Raw genomic sequence first — 20,637 nt, 5'->3', positions numbered from 1 at the left:
AAGTGGGACAACAAATTGATGTTTCTCTCTCTCACTTCCTCTCTCTATAAAATCAATCAATACTTTTTTAAAAATTGGGGAGTATTGCTTCTTTCCCTGCTAATAGTGACCCTGCAAACAAGCATGGTGTATGTTCCTAAAACTCACGGCTTCCTATAAGACGTGAGAAGCACTAAACCCCAAAAGTGACACAGGACAAGAAGGGCAAGGAATTGGTATGCCCGGGGAAAGCAGCCTTATGACAGGAAGCAGAGAGGCTGTGGTGAGCAGACTAAGCTGACTTTCCACAAAAAGACTAAAACTGCAAAGGAGATTGTGTTGAGGTTTCAGTGCATTGAGCCCAGCTGCAGATCTAAAGAGTGCCGGCCATGAAGACATGCAAGCGTTTTGAACAGGGAGGAGATAAAAAGAGAAGGGACCAAATGACCCAGTTTTATTATGAAGATAATGAAATCTTGTGGTTGTATTCACTTCAAAAACAATTGGGAAATTGAAATAATCACAAATACACTAAAAGCCTTGGGGAAACTCACTTTTGTTCCCTTGGGGGAAAATATAAGTAATTGTTAAAATACTATCTAGGTAGTTATAATAGATTATTCAGATTTAGGACATCACGTATCAACTAAATCTTATAGCAAGTTGGCTATGGAGTACAGTGGGATCTTCCTAAAATTGAATTTAGGAGACAGAAGTGAAATAAAGTACAAATTTGAGGTATTAGAACAGCACAGACTTTTGGGGCCTTTAAAATCTTCCATTTATGTGTGTAGATTAGTGTGTGGATCTTCAGAATGGCATTTTCCCACTGTCCATTTGGAGTACAATAAGACAAATTAATACAAATCAAAATAATATGGCAGCAGCATCACATAATTTGTGTACACTGATGTAGTAACAGATTTAATTTAGTGCAGCTTTTGAGAAGTCTTTTGTGTTTCAATTTATACAGCTGCTATGCAGGCCTACGCTGGCCAATCTCTCAGCCTTGAGTGTCTTGCCTGACTGATTCTCTCTTTCTCTTTTAAAGACTATTATTTTTTAGAGCAGTTCTGGGTTCACAGCAAAAGTGAGAGGGAGGTACAGAGATTCCCATATATCTCCCCTTTCTTCCCCCCTCCCCCCGCAGTTTCCCCCATTATCAACATCCCCCACCAGGGTGGTACATTTGTTAAAATGGATGAACCTACATTGACACATCATAATTAATCATAGTCCATAGTTAACATTGGGTTCACTTTTGGTGTTGTACATTCTGTGGGTTCAGACAAATGTTTTATAACATGTATCCATCCTAATAGTGTCATACAGAGTATTTTTACTGCCCTAAAAATCCTCTGTGCTCCACTTATTTATTCCTCCTGCCTACCCCTGCTTTGTCTACTACTGATCTTTTTACTTTCTCTATAGTTTCTTGCCTTTTTCAGAATGTCATGTAGTTAGAAAATATGACCTTATAGTATGTAGCTTTTTTAGATCTGCTCTTTTACTTAGTTGTATGCATTTAAGTTTTCTGTATGCATTTTTATGGACTGATAGCTCATGTCTTTTTAGTGCTGCATAATATTCCACTGGCTAGATGTACCAGTGAATCCATTAACTTACTAAAGAATAGCTTGGTTGCTTCCAACTTTTGGAAATTATGGATAAAACTTCAAAAAGAATAAAATACGTAGGAATAAATTTTTTCTAAGCTCCAAGGACCCTTCTTTTGCCTCTGTAACTTGTTTCCTGAGCCCATACAGCCCAGCTGGCTCACTTCTTCCATGGTTCACTTCTTCTACCTCTGTGACTTTCTAAATAAACTTTTGCTTATCTTTGAAAAACAACAACACAAAACAGAAAAAAGTAGATGACAAAATAGGAACAAAGAACAAAAGCAATGAATAGAAAGCAGTAACAAATATGGTAGATATTAATCCATCTATATCAAGAATTACTTTGAATGTCAATAGTATAACTGCATCAGTTAAAAGACAGATAGTCAGAGTGGACCAAAACACAAGACCCAACTATATGTTGTCTATAAGAAACCCACTTTAAATATAAGACACAAATGTATAGAGAAAAATATACTATGCCAACACTAATCAAGGAGGAACTGCTATATTAGTTTTAGATAGAGCAGACTTCAAAGCAAAGGAAGTTATCAGAGATAAAGAGGGCATTGTATAATGCTAAAGGAGTCAATTCTCCAAGAAGACATAACAATTCTTTTTTCCTTGCTTGAATTTCTTTGATTTTTGTTACAGATGTCTCTCCTTTCTCCTTCATCGACACTCTCCTCCCCACTCCCGCCCCCGCCCCCACCTTCTCAGTATTGTTTGTACACACCTAACCACAGAACATCAAACTAAATTATGTGAGGCAGAAAAATGATAGAACTGTAAGGAAAAACAGATGAATCCATTATCACAGTTGGAGATTTCAACACCCCTCTAACAGAAGTGGTCAGATCCAACCGTCAGAAAGTCAAAAAGGACATAGCTGAATTCAACAACACCATCAATAAACTGGTTATAATTGACATCTATAGAATACTTCATCCAACAACAGCAGAATGCACATTCTTCTCAAGCTCACATTCACCAAGACAGACCACATTCTGTGCCATTAAACACATCTTAACAAAGTTAACCAAGGATGTAAAAGATGTTTACTTGGAAAATTATAAGGCACTGAAGAAAGAAATCGAAGAAGATACAAATAAGTGGAAGTATATACTGTGTTCATGGACAGGAAGAATTAACATAATTAAAATGTCCGTACTACCCAAAGCAATGTACAAATTCAACGCAATTCCTATCAAGATACCAATGGCATATTTCACAAAATTAATTGAAGATATTATGATTCCATTTTCTCTCCTTTCTTAACATATCAATTATATATTCTTTTTTAAAACACTTTTTAGTGGTTGCCCTAGAGTTTGTGATATACGATTGACCCAAGTCCACTTTCAAGTAACATGACACCACTATACAGGTAGTGCAAGGACCTTATAATAACAAAATAATCCTAATTCCTGCTATTGCCTATCCTAATTTGGGCATTTAATATTTCCCACTTAGAATGACTAATTTCATAACTAATTTCTCTGTACCCAAATTAATTTTACTTGCTACTACCAGTTAATCTGAACATATTACTGATGGGATTTTTTTGTCCCTCCACCCCCACTTAAAATATAAAACAACTTCGATATTCCTCATTTCCCATTACATTACCCATTACATATGGTGGGTACTCAGTCATTTATTGAATCAATGAATGCACTTTGGAGAGTGGAGGGAGAGTGGTCTGGAAATGTAGGCTGGGGACCTATTATGGATCCCTTGCACCTCAGAATGAGGATACTATCTTTGTTGATGATCCCCACGACTACCCCCCAGTTTGGTGACTTGGAGGACTAACATGACTAAGCATATAGTTGGACTCATAGCTATGATTTATTATAGTTAAAGGATACAAGGCACAATCAGCAAAGGGAAAAGGCACGTGGAGAAAAATCTGGAGAAAATTGGGCACAAGCATCCAAGGGTCTTCTCACAGTGGAGTCACATGGAATGTGCTAGTTCCTTCAGCAAAAGATTGTGACAACAGGTGTGAAATGTTTTATATCAGGGAACATTAAAGACTCAATGCCTTTGGTTGGGGGCAAGTAACATAGGCCTTGCTACCCAGCATGTACCAAAATTCTAGACTTGTAAAAGGAAACTAGGTGTCCAGCATAAACCACATTGCTCATACATGGTACAGACTTTTAGGCACAGTGAGCACTCTTATCATTTCTGGGAGTGGTGGGAACCCTCTTGGAATCCAAGTTCCCAGCCAAGGGCTCACCTTTGCAAGCAGGCTTTTCTAAGGGCAGTAGTCTCAGGCCTGCACTCCATTTCTGAACTATTAATATTCAGTGTGATTGTATAAGGTGAGGAGGTGGTTTCAGGGGCTGCCTTGGGAATAGGGGTGGCATGGGTGTGGGAATGAGGGAGCTGTGAAGAGGGTAGGACTTTGTGCCACCCCCTTCCCACTTTTCTCTTTAAAAGATTTAGGATTCTATGGAAGGTTGTATATGTAAAATAAGTGCTGCTCTTAAAATTATGTTTGAAAATCATTCCTTTAAACAACGAGCTGAATTTCAAGCAAATTTTGATAAAATTGTATTTGGATTTTAGCAAGATCATCTCTGTAGTCAGTGGAAGATACTTTAAAGACTGTGGTAGTGGGCCCTGGCCAGTTTGGCTCAGTGGTAGCGTCGGCCCGCAGTCCAGAGAGACCTGGGTTCGGTTCCCACTAAGGGCACGAACCTCGGTTGTACTTTGTCCCCGCCCTGGTTGGGGTCGTGTGGGTGGCAACCAGTTGATGTGTCTCTCTCATGTTTTCTCTCTCTCTCTCTCTCTCTCTCTCTCTCTCTCTCTTCTCTCTCTCCCTCTCGTTCTAGGCAAAAAACAAAACAAAACAAAAAGTGTGTGCAGGTGGTGGTCAGAGGCAGGGAGGCTAAGTCAGGGATAGTGAGAGCCTCAGCTGAGGTGGTAGTATTAGGAAGGGGACGAGGGAATGGATTTAAGAGTATTTAGGATGTAAAACTGAGTAGCATTGGTGACTGGTTGAGAACCTGGATGAGGGCTGGGGAAAGAGGTTGTGGAATAGAGGGGAAGGAAATTAGTATTACTCTTGGTTGTTTTTTTTTAACCTGGTTGACTCCAGAAAATTCAAGGACAGGGTGGAAAAGTATTTTCCCTGGTGTGAAATTCTCAAGTCCGATTCAATACCAATGGGAATCCAACATTTCAATTCAATTCTGACACTACCTGAGTTGTACAATAGATCCCACAAGTTAAAGGGCTCAATTCCACAAGACTGGCCCCATTTCATTATTATGAATTTTTATTTATTTTTGTTACAGATATTTTACCTTTTTACCCCATTGGCACCCCCCATCCTACCCCCCCTCCACCCTGTCCCCGGCTTAGTTGTCCATGTCCATTGGTCATGCATACCTGCATATAAGTTCTGTGGTTTATCTCTTCCCACCCCCCCCACCCCCCATCCCCTCTTCTGAGGGATGTCAGTCTGTGCCCTACTTCCATGTAAGACTGGCCCCATTTCAGACGACAGCCGCAAGGGGCTTGCCCAGGCTACCCACACTTCTGCATGGCTGACTAAAAATTCAGGGGTTCCCACAACCCCTCATTCTCAGGCTCAATAATTTGCTAGAAATGTCTCACAGAACTCAGAAAAACACTTTACTTATGTTTACCAGTTTGTTATAAAGGTTACGATTCAGAAACAGCCAAATGGAAGAGATGCACAGGGCAAGGAATGAGAGCTTCCTAGTGGTGTCCCATCTTCCCTGAACTCTGTTTATCAACTTGGAAGCTTTTCAAATCTCATTGTTCAGGAGTGTTTGTCGAGTTTAATCTCCAGCCTCCCCTCCACTCCCAGGAGGTGAGTAGGTGGGGATGAAAGTTCTAACCCTTTACATACCTGGTCTTTCTGGGGACCAGCCCTGTCCTAAAGCTATCTAAGTTACCTCACTAGCATAACTCAGGTGTGATAGGAAGGTGCTAATTATTATTAATTATCAAAGAGATAATATCACTCAGGAAATTCCAAGGGTTTTAGGAGACCTGTGTTAGGGACTATAGACCAAATAGATATTTTGTTATACCACACTGGTAAATGTCTCAAATATCTCAAAGAGGCATCAGAATACCACCCTGCTTAGAAACTGACATTATTGTGTCCCAACTCTCTGTGTTCAGCCTAAAGGTTATGGAAAAGGGAAAGAATCTCATAAGCAGAGGGCTGGAATCATGTGGGAACATTTGAATGCCGCGTGGTTTTGGATAGAGAGTAAAAGTGCAGTAGAAAACCCTTCGTGACTAGTCCGTACGTCTCTGCCTTGGTACCCAAGAACCATAATTAGTCCAGAGTCAAAGAAAGGGACTAGCCTTGTTGTTGGGAAGATCTGGTGGACCCCGGGATCTCATTTAATGGGTTAAAGGCAAAGCGGAGACTTTACAGCAATTCAGGATTTCTAGAAGAGAGTTACAATGATAGCTTATGGGTTTGGGTTTCTTTTATTAAAATGAGATGATTACACATACATTGTGCAAAATTATATTGTTTTTAGCAAAATGATATTTACAATAACTGCTCAAATGTATATCTCGTAGTAGATTAAAAGTTTTAATATGACCATTAAGAACCATATGTAGGCACTATGAAATATCTCCATTTAAGAAAGTCTAAAATTTTATATATTTTTTTATTTAAAGCCTATACAGTTCAGACAACCGAGAGTATGCCTCCAACTGTGGCTACAGAAGCTTATTTGAAAGCTTTGGCTGTTTGCCATGGACCTCTGGACCACTATGACTTTCTGATCAAAGCTCGTGAGTTAAAGGACGATGAAAATCAAAGAAGAGTCATACAGTGTTTGCAGAAATTGCACGAGGACCTTAAAGGATATAGTATAGAGGCAGAAGGCCTTTTTTCAAAGGTAAGGTTTGTGTGATGCTAACGATTAAACAGTTAAAAGTGTAGCATTCTATAAAATGGATTAAACCAGTTGGATACAATTCTGAAATAGCTTGAAAATTTCCCACCAGTTCCTTTAAACAAGCTCTGTTGGATCGCCATGTCTGACCTCTTTTTTCCCCCTTTTTTGATTTGAGAGAGAGCGGAAGTGAGAGGGGGAGATAGAAACATCGATGAGAGAGAATATCGACTGGCCGCCTACTGCGTGTCCCCCATTGGGATTGGGCCCACAACCTGGGCATGTGTCCTGACGGGGAATCGAACCGGTGACCTCTTGGTGCATGGGTCGATGCCCAACCACTAATCCACTCTGGCTTTCTTTCACCTTGGGAGGATTCAGATTGCTTCATATTTAGGTAACAATTGGTGCCGTCCAGTCAAAACAAAAACATCTGTGCTATCCAAAGCTTTCCCCGTTCTCTTGCTCAGGCATGGCCCAGGAGCAGCAGTGGAGAAGGCAGAGTGATTTGTTCTTCTTTCCCTCATCCTCCTTTTTATGCTTACCTGTCTTCTCTAGGATCAGAATGAGAGGGATAGAAGATTAGAGTGAAATAGCAGAGTCTTAAGTGGCTGGTTAAGGGCCTTTGGTGTGATAGATGTTGACATGCTAGCTCTTTGTTGAGGGGTACATTGGTGAGTTCCTCAGGACTTCCCTGAGGACCTCCCCAGTGCTCCACTCTTTGACCTCTTATGACTCTCCACCTCACACCACTACATTCTGCTGGAACCCTTCTGTACTTGCACTTGGCCTTCTTGGGTGGAGCTCTTTCAGGACAGCTCTAGACAGATCACCTTTGATGTTGTCTACTTAGGCCACAAGAAGCATAACATCTCCTTTCTCTAATCCCTACTGCATGGGCAGCCTTAGTCAGCCTCCTGCCCTTGGACTTCTGCAGATAAGAAGTAGGCACCAATCTCTGTCTGTCCTGTATACTTCCATGATCCTGGGGACACATGTCAAGTTCTTCCATGAACTCTTTCACACTCTGCTTTGGTTGCTGACTATAGATTTCCTCACCTAAGCAAGTATTCAATTTACACTCAGTCCTCACCCCTTTAGATGCTTCTCTTTGGTTATCCCTGTACTTAGCATGAGGTTTATCTGGAGGAAATGCTACAGCATTTCTTACCCAGCTAACAGCTTTTACTTTGATGACTTTCTTCAGTTCCACTTTGGTTTTAGAGCTGATTTTTTCTTTTTAAATAATTCCTGCATGGATATGACTAGTGTCTCTCTTAAGAGTTATAGGAGAATATGTCTCCCCTTATCCTCAGCTTTGAGTTTTTGCTGGAATTTTAAGATGACAGGAAAACTCCCATTCCTTATCCCATTATAGAAGTCAGTGTTGTCATCTTCAAATTATGAAGGATATTAATAATAATGAGTTAGAATATAATTTAGTCTAGTTTTTCTTTAATTGGCCAAATCATCTCTCCCCTGTTCCTACACATGAATATTCATTTTTTATAGGGTCTTCAGAAGAAAGATATTGTATAACTTGTGTTAGTAGTACTTTATTTGAAAACTACTGAAGGTAATATTCCTTTTTTAAAAGCACTGAAAACAATTAAATAGTTTTATATTTATGTAAAAAAAAAAGGCTGTCATTTGTGTTAATGTCTTTTGGTTAAAAAGAATAGAGATTCATGTAGGTTACAGAAAGAAATGGAGACTTAGAAACAGACTGCATATGCAGATAGCAGCAAAGGCAGCTCCATCATACAGCCAGAACCAGTGGCTCTGAAAGCTTTGCCCAGTTGACAGGCGGTAGTACAGCAGCAGGAACTAGCTACTCCAGTGCTTTTCTGTCCATGTAACTCACTTCCTCTTTTGTTCCTTCCCCCTATGTCCATTTTCTGTTTGTTTTACCAGCTTCTGAATTCTCTCCCTGTATCTGTGGTTCAAATTCCCGAGTAAGAATCTGATGAGCCAACCAATCTTTTCATCAGTGTTTGGGCAGAGTTTTCACACTGGGTTTTTCAAAGGCCACTAGCCAGAGTAAATATCGGATCTCTGCATAAGTTACCATCCCAGCCTCCTGTGAGCATGACAGTTTCCCTCAGAAGTAGACCATGGTGTGGTAGCCATGATTGACAATGGTGATAGGGAATAATGATGAATTACCCCTTTGGATGGCCAGCCTTTTCTCTTTTTCCCATATTTCCAAAATTTTAGGTGAGTAAAGAACTAAAAAGTTTGGAAAATATAGACTACGTATGTACTACATCCTAATTGTAGTTTGCAATATAGGCGGCCTTCCAAATAAAATACCAACTTGGTTATGTGTCGCAGCCAGGAAAACAGATATTGTACTCAACTGGATTTTCTGGTTATCTGTGAGTTAAATTAGTCTTATGAATTTTTATCTTGTTCCCTTCCTAATTCTCTTTCTTTTGGAAAGATACTATATTTTTCCTCCTCCCCACTCTTTATCATCTCCAGGGCTCATCTTACTGTGGTTGGTGAACTTCCATCCAATCAAAAGTATCCTTAAATCATTAACTTATCTGGTTGTGAATTCAACAACATGTGTGTTTTTTTCTTTAAAATGTTTGGCAAAATAAAACCCATAAGTAAAAAAAAAAATTATTGTTTGACTCTTTTTAGAGGTATTCTCCCACACTTCTACTACTGATTTCTGAATTGGCTATGATGGGTCTACCTAGTAAATAACCCTGGTTTAATTGCATAGTTGTAATCTTATGTAAGGAGGAGATTTGAAATGTCAGCTGGTTTTCAGTGTGTCTGATGAAAGCTTATATTTGTTAAATGCTAATGCATAGGTGAATAAATGCTCAGCCGTTAGATCAAACATCTCTTTGTGGTAATATTTGTCTTGTAATTTCTTCAACCCACCAAATCTTTTTTTTTTTTTTTTTTTTAATCTTTTTTCTTTATTGATTTTAGAGAGAGAGGAAGGGAGAGGGAGAGAGAGATAGAAACATTGATGAGAGAGAACATTGATTGGCCGCCTCCTGCATGCCCCACACTGGGGATTTGGCCCACAACCTGGGCATGTGCCCTGACCAGGAATTGAACTGCTAACCTCTTGGTGCATGGGTCGATGCTCAGCCACTGAGCTACATCGGCCTGGCCAGCCCACCAAATTTTTAACATTGAAAAAGATCCAGTCGTTTGAGTAAAACATCTACAAAGCTTTATTTTTTGAAGAGTATAAGATGCCACAGACCTATTTCTTCTAAAAAATAACACTGATATGCTGATTATCAGAGAAGGAAATTGGACCATTATGTTTTCCAGTGATAGTAGAACTTTATAAAGTTTTTAATTTTAGTAAGTAGAATTTATGATTTTATGAACATTAGATTTTTTTTTTATCCTCACCCGAGGACATTTTTCCATTTTTTGTTCAGATAGAGTGGGAGGGAGAGAGAGGAAGAGAGCGAGAGAGAGAAACATCGACGTGAAAGGGACACATCGAGTGGCTGCCACCTGCACGACCAACCAGGGCCGGGGACAAACTGCAACCGAGGTACATGCCCTTAGCGGGAATCAAACCCGGGTCTCTCTGGACCGCAGGCCGATGCTCTAACCGCTGAGCCAAACCGACCAGGGCTGATTTTGTTTTTAATACAGATATTAAAACATTCATTATAGTGGACTGTTTTTTTTTTTTCATTGTATGCCTAAGAAGCTTTATGTGAGGCTAAGCTATAATATTAAAATAAAATACACCTTCACAAAATGCCAAAGTTATTAATTAATAAGATAAAATTGGTGGCAGAGTGTTTGGCTGCTTTCACCTACCTACATAACAAGGTTTTCTCTAACAAAATTTTGAAAAAGTTACAAGCAGATGGCCATGCTATATGAGCAACAAACTAGGAAGAATGAGAATGTATGAACACTTTACTTTTGTTATCAAATAAGACTTACAACCAGGTTAATCTGACACATTTAATGTATGCATAATTGTTATTGTGCTGGGAGGTAATTAGGCATAAATGGTAAGTAGTTCATGTAAATCACTATAATTAGAATTACTTTTACACAGCCAAATCAAGCATTTCTGGAGTCAGGGAGGGAGAGAATTAAATGGAGTGTGGAACTACTCTGAAAATCTCCGTTTCCATTAATCAGGGTTACACAGACTGCCAGATTTTTTCATCTTTTGTGGGGAGACATCATAGCCCAAGAGACCTGGAAATGGGGGTGGGGGCAAAATTCCTTTGCTTTTTCTCCTTTGCTCTTGACAAAATAATATTCAGTTTTTCCCTATGAGAAATTATTTCCATTTTCCTCATACATCCCACCATTTTTTATTTCAATACCTTTCTTCACCCTCCCAAGAGCAATGCATATAGCAGGTAGAAAAGAACTGCCCCGCCTTCCATCCAGCCAATCCAAGGTGTTGATGCTGTATTTGTTCTGGCTTCCAGCACTGGGAGGCTGTGAGTAGGATGCCTGGAATATGGGCTGCGACTTTTCTCTCAGGAGACTCGGGAGGCCTGGCAGTCTGGATCCCTTTAGTCAGTTACCGGAAATTCTTCAGAAGGGCCTCTGGGCAGTTTGCTGGGTTTTCTAATTTCTCCCTTCACCCCTCCTGCGGGGGGAGTGGCGCGTTCCGGCCTCCATTCCTCTTCTTTGCGCTGGCATTTCCTTTGGTGAAGGAAGTTGAGCAGTGTGGGTTAGGCAAAGCTTCCCTGATCGCTGGAGTTTTAGCCTTTAGAAAATTGTAAGCAACATTGAGTATAAAATGATAATATCTATATCTATAGTTTTGTTAAAGACCGGAAATATTTTTAAATGAATGTTTCTGGTGTCAAACTTTTATGAAAGCTGAAGCAAAAGCATTATGTCCTAACCCAGTGATGGCATTATCTGTAAAGAAGTAAGAATGGAGATCAAACTACATTTTTTTTTAGAACTAATATATGCCATAGACTCATTTAAAATCTGAACTTTGAGAAACAGAATGTGGGGGCCTGCTTCAGACTCCAGAATAATTAGCCAATGTAGTCAGTTACATCTTGAGTTCGGTCATGGTTCCAAAAGGGGAACTTATGCCTTCAACATAGATGAGAATAAATCCTTTTAAGTGAAATTAATACATTATGAACTTATTAATTTAAACATTATTAATAATTTATGAAACAAACAATATATAATTAATTAAATAAATAGTTCATTAAATAAATTCTTAAAATAAATGTAAAAAGGGGGTGTAATCGTATTTTATTTGTCATTATCAACCAAAGCTGACTGACTACTTTGGTTATGGCAGCAGCATTATGTAGGCCATAAAGAGGCATCAGTACCGTGGAGTCTATGCTGAGATTATAGTTAGGTCTCTGGATCCAGAGTCAGCAAATATTTTGTGTAAAGGACCACATAGGAAATCTTTTTTTTTTAAATCCTCACCCAAGGACATTTTTGCATTTATGCAGATGGAGTGGGAGGGAGAGAGGTAGGAAGAGAGAGAGAGAAACATCGATGTGAAGTGGTTGCCATCCACATGACCCCAACCAGAACCCAGGACAAATTGTAACCAAGGTATGGGCCCTTAGTGGGAACCGAACCCAGGTCTTTCTAGTCTGCGGGCTGATGCTCTAACTGCTGAGCCAAACAGGCCAGGACTAACTTTCTAGGAAATCGTTTTAGGCTTTGGTCGCAACTACTCAGTTCTTCCACTGTCAGGCTGATTTGGGCCCACAGACCGTAATTTTTTTTTTTTATCCTCACCCGAGGATATTTTTCCATTTTTTGTACAGATAGAGTGGGAGGGAGAGAGAGGAAGGGAGAGAGAGAGAGAAACATCGAAGTGAAGGGACACATCGAGTGGCTGCCACCCGCACAACCAACCAGGGCCGGGGACAAACTGCAACCGTAGTACGTGCCCTTAGCGGGAACCGAACCCGGGTCTCTCCGGACCGCAGGCCGACGCTCTAACCACTGAGCCAAACTGGCCAGCGCCCACAGACCGTAATTTGACCTGTGCTCTTGATGACTGCTACCTGACTAGATTTGAGGGCTGGGGGGAGACCATGAAGTATTTAAGGTTCTACCTGAACTGTACTTAGTTTAGCTTTCCAACCTGATCGCCCATTACTTCCCTTTATATATGCCTGCCTGTAGTCAGCAGAACTATTTTATTGACTGTTCCATTATGTAGTGCCTCCTGCATGCCCCCTACTGGGATTGAGCCTGCAGCCTCTGCCAAGAATCAAACCAACGACCTCTCAGTGCATGGGATGCTGCTCAACCAACCAAGCCACACTGGCCAGGGCCAGTTTCACTTTTTAAGTAACCAGATATACACCTGTCTTATTCAGTGTGAATAGGTATTGTGTAAGTCCTAACAACTTAATAACTGTTAAAAATAATCCACATGCACTGAAAAAAATTTTTCTGTTACATTCTTAAGTAACCACAATTACTTACTAATGGGCTGTGTTTGCCTGTTGGGCACACAGTTTCTCAAATCCTACCGTCAGATTGGACACTGCCATCTTTCTTTTTTTATTCCATACTGCTTTTTGCACAATACTTTTTAAAAAATCATAGCAACCATTGAAAACACAGCCTCACAAAGATAATGACCTTTTTGAAAGGAATCTAACATCATCTGACACTGAAACTGTGAACTACCTTGAACTAGTAGTTTTCTTTGTATGTGACAGTGTTGCTGTGTTTCCTTCTAAAGCTTAAAATAGCCTTCAGTGCTCCTAGGAAGTTACTGCACTGCCCTGGGGACCCTTAGTTTAAGAACTTCAGTTCTTATGGCCGCCATCAACAAATCATCAAACAACAAGTGTTGGCGAGGGTGTGGAGGAAAGGGGACTCTAGTACACTGCTGGTGGGAATGCAGACTGGTGCAGCCACTATGGAAAACAATATGGTGTCACCTCAAAAAATTAAAAATTGATCTTCCATTTGACCCAGTGATCCCACTTCTAGGAATATTCCCTAAGAAGCATAAAACACCAATAAGAAAGAATATATGTACCCCCATCTTTGTAGCAGCACTATTTACAATCGCTAAGATCTGGAAACAGCCCAAGTGCCCATCAGTAGACGAATGGATCAAAAAGCTGTGGTACATATACACAATGGAGTACTACGCAGCGGTAAGAAAGAAAGATCTCTTATCCTTTGAGACTACATGGAGGGACCTGGAAAGTATCATCCTAAGTGAAACAAGCCAAACAGAGAAAGACAAATTTCATATGATCTCACTGATTTGTGGAATATAATGAACATAACAGTTTGAGGAATGGGGTAGTCCCAGAGACGCGGAAGCGGGGTACAGACTGACAATCCCCTAAGGAGTGGGGAGGTGTGGGAGGGATGAACCACAGAACTTATACGCATGTATGCATGAACAGTGGACATGGACAACAATCTGGGGAAGGGGCAGGGAGGGGAGGGGGAGGAGGGAATCAGTGGGGGAAAAAAGGAGAATCATCTGTAACAAAAATTAATCAATAAAAAAAAAAAAAAAGAACTTCAGTTCTTTACATCATGTGGTATTAAACATGTGTGTACACACAGTATGTGTTATGTTCTATGCTCTATGGATTCTTTATGTTTTGTCCCCCTCTAAATCTATGAGTTCCTTGAGAGCATGGAGTGATTTCTATTTATCGTTGTCTCCTCAGCACAGAGCACAGAGCAGGTGTAGAACAGAGTATGTGCTTAAGAACTGTCTGTTGAATTGTACAGAAATGAATCATACATGTTAACTTGCTGATTTGATTAATGAGAAACAGACCTAGGTTAAGGGGATTGTTCAAGGTTGCAGCAATATCTCATGTTCTAAAATATTTGTTAGTGGTAAGAAGTCTTAGTTCTCAAATACAATTCTGACTTGAACCTTTGCTTTTTATTTAAATAGAAACCTAAATTGGACATGTATCATATACTTTAGGTAGTAACAATGAGCTATATTGAAATAAATTAGAAAAAAGTTACAAAGCTAAATATTATAATGGGCTTTTTGGGATTTGTGCCTGAAAGACAGGGCTTTCACTAAGATTTTCTGGTATTTCCAGTAATAAATCCTCTGAGAGCTTGTATAATGAAAACATGTTGGATTTGGGAATCAGATTTTGAAATGCATTTCCATTTAACTGTATCGTCTGAGTCTTAGTTCTGCCATCTAATAAATGGGCATATTGCGTCATTTCTTGAGTGGGAATATTAGTTCATGAGATTTTTTTGAAAAAACGGTTTGGCCCTGGCCGGTTTGGCTCAGCGGTTAGAGCGTCCGCCTGTGGTCCAGAGAGACCCGGGTTCGGTTTCCGCTAAGGGCATGTACCTCGGTTGCAGTTTGTCCCCGGCCCTGGTTGGTCATGCGGGTGGCAGCCACTCGATGTGTCCCTTTCACATCGATGTTTCCCTCTCTCTCTCTTCCTCTCTCTCCCTCCCACTCTGTACAAAAAAAATGGAAAATGTCCTCGGATGAGGATTAAAAAAAAAAAGAAAAAAGGGTTTGTTGCCCTGGCCGGTTTGGCTCAGTGGTTAGAGCGTCAGCCTGCGGTCCAGAGAGACCTGGGTTCAGTTCCCGCTGGGGGCACGTACCTCGGTTGCAGTTTGTCCCCGGCCCTGGTTGGGTTGTGTGGGTGGCAGCCACTCGATGTGTCCCTTTCACATTGATGTTTCTCTCTCTCTCTCTTCCTCTCTCTCCCTCCCACTCTATCTGAACAAAAAATGGAAAAAATATTCTCCGGTGAGGATAAAAAAAAAGGGTTTATTATCAAATAAGTTTGGGAAATTCTATATGCATAGCTTTTCCATGAAGAATCATAATGCCGTTAGTATAATAAAAGTGCTGAGAAATCCTCCAATAAAGAAACTTTGAAACTTTAATCCTGTGATTCAGTGTTTTCCCATCTTGAACATGTAAGCCTCTTTTATTTTTTATTTATTATTATTATTATTATTTTTTTAATCCTCATCCGAGGACATTTTTCCATTTTTTGTACAGACAGAGTGGGAGGGAGAGAGAGGAAGGGAGAGAGAGGAAGAGAGAGAGAGTGAAACATCGATGTGAAAGGGACACATCGAGTGGCTGCCACCCGCACGACCAACCAGGGCCGGGGACAAACTGCAACCGAGGTACATGCCCTTAGCGGGAACCGAACCCGGGTCTCTCCGGACCGCAGGCGGACGCTCTAACCGCTGAGCCAAACCAGCCAGGGCTGTAAGCCTCTTTTAAATTAACACTAATATAGTGTTGAAATAATGTATTATGCAGCATACTTTGGGAAACTCTCCTTGCTTTATAGAAATGATCTAATGGGTCTGACATGTAGTAACTGTTCTACCAAAAGAAGTTAGACCTCACCCCAGTGCACTCACAACTCCTGGACTCCGGTTTGTAAGAATCCTTTCAGTTTTGTGCTAAAAAGATTTCAGTATGTAAATGTCTCCGCAGTCTTACATTATTTTAGAATATCTTTGACACTGGCAATTTTCTGTTAGTCCTGGTATATTAAGACTCTCTCTCTCTCTCTAGCCCCTTCTGAAAGGGAAGTTTTAGGAGGTACAGTGTTTCGGAGCCCAAACTTTGGTGTTGGAAAACAAAAAGAATAATCTTGATATTTTTCCAAGAGACAGCCAACCCATATAATCTGGATGTGGGAGTGGGGAAAAGGTGGATTTATTCCTTATTTCTTCTTATATTCAAAGATCTTTTCTCTCTTGAGAATACTTTCATCAGGATGATTTCAGTGGCAAGTAACAGAAAACCCAACTAAAACTGGGATAAACAATACAGACACTCAGTTGGCTCACGTAGAAGTCCAGGGCTGAGGTGCAGCCCTGGATGCAGCGTATTAGGGCCTTGGCTCCATTCTTTTGAGATCTTGAGTTTACCCTCCTGCGCGTCTTGGCTTTGTGTTCTTTGTGGCCTCTCCCAAAGTAGCAAGCTAGTGTCACACCTACGCACTGTACTGCCCAGAAGACAAGTGCTTCTCTTTCTCCACTTACTGAACAACAAAAGTGTATGACTGAACATGGGTGGTAAGCTCTGCCCCGAACCCACCACCCTGTTATGAAGGATGGAGCTGGGAAGGGGGTCACTTTCACCTGAAGGGTGTGGGCTGCTGCAAGATGTGGGAAAGTGGAACGGAGTGGATACTTGGGAGGGAAACTATAGTTATAGTTAGAGATAGCTTCCAAAAAGAAGACATGCATTTGAGATATATTTTTTTTTTCTAGCAATATGGTGTTTGCAGCGAATCCCCGCTCTTTCACCAAATCTCTTTCATGTGATATATTTGAGAAACTTCTGACTGAAGTTGCTGTGGCCATGGGAAGATCTCTTATTCAAATGCACTAAGGATCCTAGGGTATCACCATCAGCTCAAGGCGTTTAGCAAGGCATTTATGCATGGCAATGGCTAAAGTGATAACTGGATGTTTGAGAATATTTAAATTAATGACAGGATTAACTCAAAGTATATGGCTCAATAAAAATTTTCTAGTTGCCAACTTCAAACTGTATTTGTTCTATTTTTCTTGCTTTTGTTAATGTAAATATTTAAAGTAAATAACTAGAGTTGATGGATGGTAGGGAAGAACAATTAATTCGCAGATGAGTTCTACATCCGAGGCAGGGAACTCAACCAGCCCCGGTGGAGGAGTGAGGGGAGGAGAGTCTCCTGACAACAGGACAGCTGTCATTCTTAGTTTCTGTGTGTCGTCTGTACGCAGCTGTCATGATTTCCTTTCAGTTCGTCTTAGAGAGTTACGGATTTGTTACCATCATCACCGGCAATTCATTAAGGCATGGATGAATTAGACTCATTTTGGAGTGTCTCCTCTGTGTGTTGTTTTATGGACACTAAGGAGACTAAGTCCCTGTCCCTGCCCAGAGGGGATCCTGTTCTGGTTTTGAGTTCAACTTTCATACTAAATTTAGAATTCACAAGCCTTTGGAAACGTGGGGGCATATTGATGTTGATGAGAAGGATTACAAGAGAAGTGAAAAATTTAATCTGATGGGCCGTGTTTCCTGAGAGGGTGGAGGAGAGGGGCTGAGATCCAGAAATTGATAGGTGGTCGTATTGGGAGAGGAATTCTTCCTTTGTCACAGGAGGAAGCGGGAAGGATGGGTGCAGACACGGGTGGGATTGCCGTTTCATATAGGAAGTTGTAGGTGTTCCAGCCCTCTGCCCCTGCTTCCTGTCTATGAAGAAGTGGGTCACATCTGCTGAAAGTGATAGAGGAAGTGTAGTTTCATATGAAGGGAGCTGAGAAGGTTCTAGAGCATCACTGTGGAGAAAGAATGAACTAACCAGGGAAACAGTTGTTGACAGTGTGGAGGGTCTGGTGAGGGTACACTCTGCAGGGCTCTCAGATCTTTTTCAGCAGTCTTCCGAAGTCTGGATGGACATGATGGGGGAAGGTCAATATCTTAGTATGAGGTTTTCCTATTATTTAGCTATTCTTCCATTATTTCTAATTTTATTATATTACGGTTATAGTACATTGATTTTTTGAAATTTATAGAGGTTTCCTTTGTGGCTTAGCATATGGACTATGTTTGAAATTGTGCTACATGTTCTTGAATTCTTGATTTGTTTGGTATAGAGTTTTAGATAGAAAATATCTTGAGTGTACATTAGTGTTGTTCAGATCTTTGAGACGGGTGTGTCGGGGTGCAATGTTCCTTTTTTCATGGTCCACACATTTGTATTGAAGTGGGTATCAGTAAGCACATGAGGTTTTCGGTCTTCGTTGTGAAGGAGTGGGTTCAGTGATTAGGTATGCAGAAGTAGGCAATGAGTGGGAACTCCCTTGTGCTCTGCCCTGTACCCAATAGATAAGAAAATAGCAGATTGTAGTGTTGAAGAGGCTTACCTGGAATCACATAGCTAATAAGTAGCAAAACCAGAACTTGTACAAGATCTTTTGGGTTCAACTCCAGTATTCTTCTGATATACCTTTTATGCTTAGCAGAGGCAGGTGATAGGTCACCATGATCTTCCAACATCATGCTTAAGTTTACCATCTGTACATTCTACAATGCAGTGTCATTGGACTCATCAAAAACCCATTAGAAAAGGTTTCATTATCCTCCTTTACAAATTTCCTAAGATACAAGTAACATAACATATCTTACACTGGTTACTAGAGAAATTTATTCATGTTCACATTTTCAGGTGTTTGTCTAATGTTACTTCCGTGCATTTTAGAGGTTGGGGGTGTATCAGAATCCTGGCTGGAAACAGTTCAAAGCAGATGTTTCAAATAAAGACTGAATCAAGAGATGACCTAGAGAGTCATGGGCAGGGCAGGCCTGGGGCAGCAAATAGGTTTGGAGTGGGGAAGGAGGAGCCTGGAGAGAGCTGGACCTGTGGCATGAGGACCTGATGGTCCTGGAGGGATGAGGCTCCTTAAGACACTGGAGCAGGGAGGGAGCAGGGGAGAATGACTGGGATTGCGGTCCACCCATCCCTCCTGTCTCCTGCAGGTGGTGCCTCCCAGGGGCTGAAACCAGCCAGCAGCCAGCCAGCACCCTGGGGTACAGAGCAAGCAGGAGGAGGCCTTTGGGAGAGGGGAGCCCTTGGAGAATATCAGCACTGGGGAACTATGCCAGGGTGGAATTCTCTGAGGCATAAGAACAAATTACAGAAAACTAATACATTAAGAAAGGAAATTTAGTGGAACTGAAGAACAGGGCTAATTGTGAGAAAATGTAAATTAGGAGCATGTAAACGATGTGGGTTCCTGTGTAAGTTAGTCATCTTGAAGAAAACTGCAGGAACCTAACTCTCCCTGAATTCTATTATGAATAAAGAATTAAAAAATTTCTTTAGGACTTATTTTACAGTCTTCTAAATAGTCTTACTGTTGTCCATTTATTCCTCTGATTTTCCCCTCTGATGTTTAAGTCCCTTGAGATAATTTCAATAATTCTTAGAAGACTGAAATTTTATTAGGAGAAAACTGGTTTGCCTCTCCAATTGAAAATACTTGGGAGAATATACCATTGTTTAGGTAGATGATAGCTAACATTTATTGTTAGAGGAGTGTCTGCTATGTTTATCAATTTATTTAGAGTAAAATCTGCATCTTAAACACTATGTCAGACGAGGTGTTTGTGATTTCAGATGCTGGAGGATGTTCTCCGTCGGTACTCTAAAACAGTATCTCTTTATCATTCTAAATATTACTATAAAATATAATACAATATAATGTAAATTACATATGTGATATATAATATAATATTTGCCAAAATGCTTTTTCAAATTATATGGAGTTTCAGTGGGTATACAGAAGATAGGACACTGAGTGCTTTTTAAAAAATCCTCACCCAAGGATGTTTTTCCATTTATTTTAGAGAGAAGAGAAGGGAGAAAGAGAAACATCGATGTGAGAAACATCAATTGGTAGCTTCCTGCACATGCCCAGACTGGGCATCAAACCTGCAACCTGGGTTGGTACCCTGACCCGGAATGGAACCGGAGCTTTTCCATGTAAGGGACAAAGCTCCAAACAAACTGAGCCACACTGGCCAGGGCCTGAGTGTCTCCTCCACCCCCCAGCAGCATTGAGTTCTTTCTGTTATCCTTTCCCCCATCTTTATTTTTTTTGCCTTTAACTTCATTTATTCAGCATATCATGTGAGCAGTACTAGAGTAGGCCCCAGGCTATTCTTGCAAAATGTGTTGTGAAGAATTATGAATTGCTGTGACACTCCAGGTACCTATCACAGAATGTTGCTTTCAAAAGATTTATAATACATAGAACATACTTTGAAATTATTAGGTTGTGTGTATGTTTTCCAGTTTGAAGCTGTTCTAAAATTGTTTATGAGCGTAACACTTTTTTTCTGAAAACAGAATAACCAGCGTACAAGAATAGCTCCTGTGAGATGTTAAAACAAGACAAATTAAGAGGTTTTGGCAGGAGTGGAATCTGTTTTCAGTTGATATTTAAGAATAGATGGGGAGTTCGTGTGCAGGGGCACACAGGGAAGGCATACAGCGGGCAAAATCAAAGCAAGTACATCTTTCTGTCTAAACTATAGTGAAGGTTCTTCTGGAGGGGACATGCGGGGTCAGGGACTGGATTTAGAAGAGAAAGCTAAGGGATCAGGAAAGCATGAGAGGTTTCTGAGGCAG

The 20,637-nt window shown here is 40.6% G+C and overlaps 1 protein-coding gene across 11 annotated transcripts in view; it reads left to right on the top strand.

Moving 5' to 3' along the window:
• The window catches only part of AFG1L (AFG1 like ATPase), a 193,854-nt gene that overhangs the window by 42,085 nt on the left and 131,132 nt on the right, over positions 1-20,637 (top strand). For 9 of the 11 annotated variants that reach the window (XM_036249262.1, XM_036249270.1, XM_036249271.1 and 6 more), the window contains one exon: positions 6,282-6,505. In XM_036249262.1, coding sequence (XP_036105155.1) covers positions 6,282-6,505 — 224 coding nt within the window. Of the gene's footprint in view, positions 1-3,479; positions 3,604-5,269; positions 5,449-6,281; positions 6,506-20,637 lie in introns of those variants that run through there. The other 2 variants (XM_036249273.1, XM_036249272.1) reach the window with 2 other exon arrangements.

This window comes from Molossus molossus, unplaced genomic scaffold (genome assembly GCF_014108415.1).
Source record: "Molossus molossus isolate mMolMol1 unplaced genomic scaffold, mMolMol1.p scaffold_m16_p_8, whole genome shotgun sequence".
Lineage (NCBI taxonomy): Eukaryota > Metazoa > Chordata > Mammalia > Chiroptera > Molossidae > Molossus > Molossus molossus.
Note: the sequence above shows the minus strand (reverse complement) of the source record. Positions and strands in the feature narration are given on the sequence as shown.